This window comes from Trichosurus vulpecula, chromosome 8 (assembly GCF_011100635.1).
Source record: "Trichosurus vulpecula isolate mTriVul1 chromosome 8, mTriVul1.pri, whole genome shotgun sequence".
Taxonomy (NCBI): domain Eukaryota; kingdom Metazoa; phylum Chordata; class Mammalia; order Diprotodontia; family Phalangeridae; genus Trichosurus; species Trichosurus vulpecula.
In genome coordinates this window covers 45,233,888-45,236,870 of record NC_050580.1, presented here as the reverse complement: position 1 = coordinate 45,236,870, position 2,983 = coordinate 45,233,888, and the positions used below count along the sequence as shown (strand labels likewise).

Genomic DNA, 2,983 nt, shown 5'->3' with positions numbered 1-2,983 from the left:
CATGTTTTTGCAAGGTCAGCTAGCTGCAGGTGTTGTTTTGCAAGGGGGTGTGTTTTCAACACAAGGAATAAGAAACTATTAACTCTTTGAGGAGGCTTCACTTCTGAGAGTTCATCATTAACACAAACATGATTTTTCCATGTAGGAATGTCAGCAAAAGAGTTGATCTTTAGTAAGTCCCTTATGATTTCTCTTTCTTGTTTTCCTTTCCATGCTTCTCTTGATACTTGTATGTGAAAGTCAAATTTTCTTTTCAGCTCTGGTCTTTTCATTGAGAAAGATTGAAAGACCTCTATTTTATTAAAAATCCTTATTTTGCCTTGGAGCATTATACTCAGTTTCACTGGGTATGTGATTCTTGGTTTTAATCCTAGCTCCTTTGACCTCTGGAATATCATATTCCAAGCCCTTCATTTGTGGAGCTACCATGATATGACATAGTGATCTCATATTTAATTAGGGATATTGATAAATTGTGGACCATATTTTTGGAACGCATTCCATAATTAATGAGATTACAGAGCCATTTTAGCGATTGAGTATATTTAATTAAATGACTTCACCTTAATCTGCTTTTATTATATGTTCTATGCATATTTCATGACCAAACAAACATTCTCTCTGTCTCTCTCTGTCTCTCTGTCTCTCTCTCTCTCTCTCTCTGACTCTCTGTCTCTCTCCATCTGTTTCTCTCTCTCTGTCTCTTTCCCTGTCTCTGTTTCTCTGTCTCTATCTCTTTGTCTCTCTGTCTCTGTCTCTGTCTCTGCTTCTGCCTTTGTTTCTGTCTCTATCTCTGTCTCTATCTCCTACTTTACCATTTCTGAAAGACCAAATTGAAGAGAGAACATCCACCATCTCATTCTGGCCTACCACATTCCTAAATTCCCTTGCAGACCCATTACATCTGCGTTACCACTCAAAAATGATTAGGGAGTTGTGTAAACTGCACATCTATTACTACAAGAATAACTTATCATTCATACTCTAGAACGTGAGATTATACAGTAAGAAAAATCTTTGGAGTATTATATTAGAAAATCAATTAAAGTCTTGGGACTTTATATCAATAGTACAAGAATATACTTGTCCTAATCAATCCAATCCAGAAACCTATACATTTCTAAACCTTCATTTACTAAATAGAGGCACTTTTCTGAGGGCTTCCCTGACATCCTTATTCCTCAAAGTGTAGATGAGAGGGTTTAAGGTGGGGCAAACTGCTGTGTACAACACAGCCACCACCTTTGCACTTTGGGGAGAATAGCTAGAGATGGGACTTACATAGGCATAAAACACAATGCAGTAATACATGGTGACCACAATCAGGTGGGAGGAGCAGGTAGAGAATGCTCTCTTCTTGCCCTCTCTGGTCCGGATTCGCATGATGCTTGAGATGATGAAGCAGTAAGACACAATAGTCAGCAGGAAATTCGGAACTGAGAAGAAGATATCAGCAAGGACTGTCATGATATCATTCACATATGTTGAGGTGCAAGAGAGAAGCAACAGAGGCGGGATTTCACAGAAGAATTGATTAACGATGTTGGGGCCACAGAAAGATAATCGAAGCATAAGCCCAGTATTGATGGCTGTGTTAATTTCACAGATGCTCCATACCCCAACTGCCAGAAAGACACAAATCTTCTTGCTCATCATGGTGCTGTAGTGCAAGGGGTGGCAGATGGCTGCATACCTGTCATAAGCCATGGCAGTGAATAGCAGGAGCTCGCCAGATAAAGACCAGGCAAGGAAGTACACTTGGGCCATGCATCCACCATAGGATATGGTCTTCTTTTCTGAAACCAGGTTTCCCAACACCTTGGGAAGAACACAGGTTGTGCACATGATGTCTAACATAGACAAGTTGACTAGGAAAAAATACATAGGGGTGTGAAGAACAGAGCTCCAAACGACCAGCACAATTATCATGATGTTTCCAGTGAGAGCAGCTGTGTATAAGAAAAAAAAAGTGCCAAAGAGCAAGATCCTTAGTGGAAGGCTATCTGCAAAACCTTGAAGGATGAACTCAGTCACCTGTGTCTGGTTATTCAGCAACATCCTGTTGACAGCAGAATTTTCCCTACTTTTTCTCTTGTTTTCTTCCACTACCAGTTGAAATAGTTACATAATTCTCTGGTTCTCTCTCCCAACTTGCTGAATTTTAAGAGAAAATAATATTAAAAAGTAATCTATGGGTAAAATATAGAAATAATTTATTAACATTTTTAATTTGGAATATGAGTTCGTGAACAAAATAAACTTAATTGGAATGTGAATCAGTGAACAAAAAACACTTAAGACAATTCATAAGAAAGTTGTAAAACTATTTTTAAAAGCCTGGATAATCTTCCTAATACAGAAGGAATCATAGGGTACTCTTGCACGAATACTTTTCAACAAACATTTATGGTGTCTACTATCTGCCAGCAATGGATCAGGATCTGAATTCTGAATACAGTATTTTTTTCAACGAGAAGAGTTTTATATTTCTTCCCGAAATTCAGCTACTGAAATATACATTCATTCCAGGTGTATTGACAGCATGACACTATTTATCCTTTATTTGAACCTTGGTTAGAATGCCAGCTGGCTAAGGCATTGGTGTGACCTTGGTAAATTATCTAATTTCTCTGGACCTATATTTCTCCATCTATAAAATGAAAGGGCTAGATTAACTTGACCTCTGAGGTCCTGTTCAATTTTGAACTGGTATGATTCTGTGATCCTGTAATTTCCAGTATCTTCCTCAAGCAGTTTCCTCTGACTATGAATGGCAGAGAAGGTGCTAATCTGCATTGATGGAGGGAGTTTATTTCCCTTCAAATTTTCTATACCAACAGAATCACAATTTCCATCCTAGCCTTAGCCCAAATAGTAAAAATCAATACCACCGATCCTATTTGTTTTGTACCTATTTACATTTGTACAAATTTACTTCAGTACATAAAATGTTATAGCTTTTAATCATTGTCCCTATATCTAC

The 2,983-nt window shown here is 37.8% G+C and overlaps 1 protein-coding gene across 1 annotated transcript; it reads right to left on the bottom strand.

Moving 5' to 3' along the window:
- Positions 1-1,128: 1,128 nt before the first annotated feature.
- On the bottom strand, positions 1,129-2,061 carry LOC118829032 (olfactory receptor 13A1-like). Its single transcript, XM_036735959.1, has one exon. The coding sequence runs from the start codon at positions 2,056-2,058 to the stop codon at positions 1,129-1,131; it is 930 nt and encodes a 309-aa protein (XP_036591854.1). The 5' UTR covers positions 2,059-2,061.
- Positions 2,062-2,983: the final 922 nt, after the last annotated feature.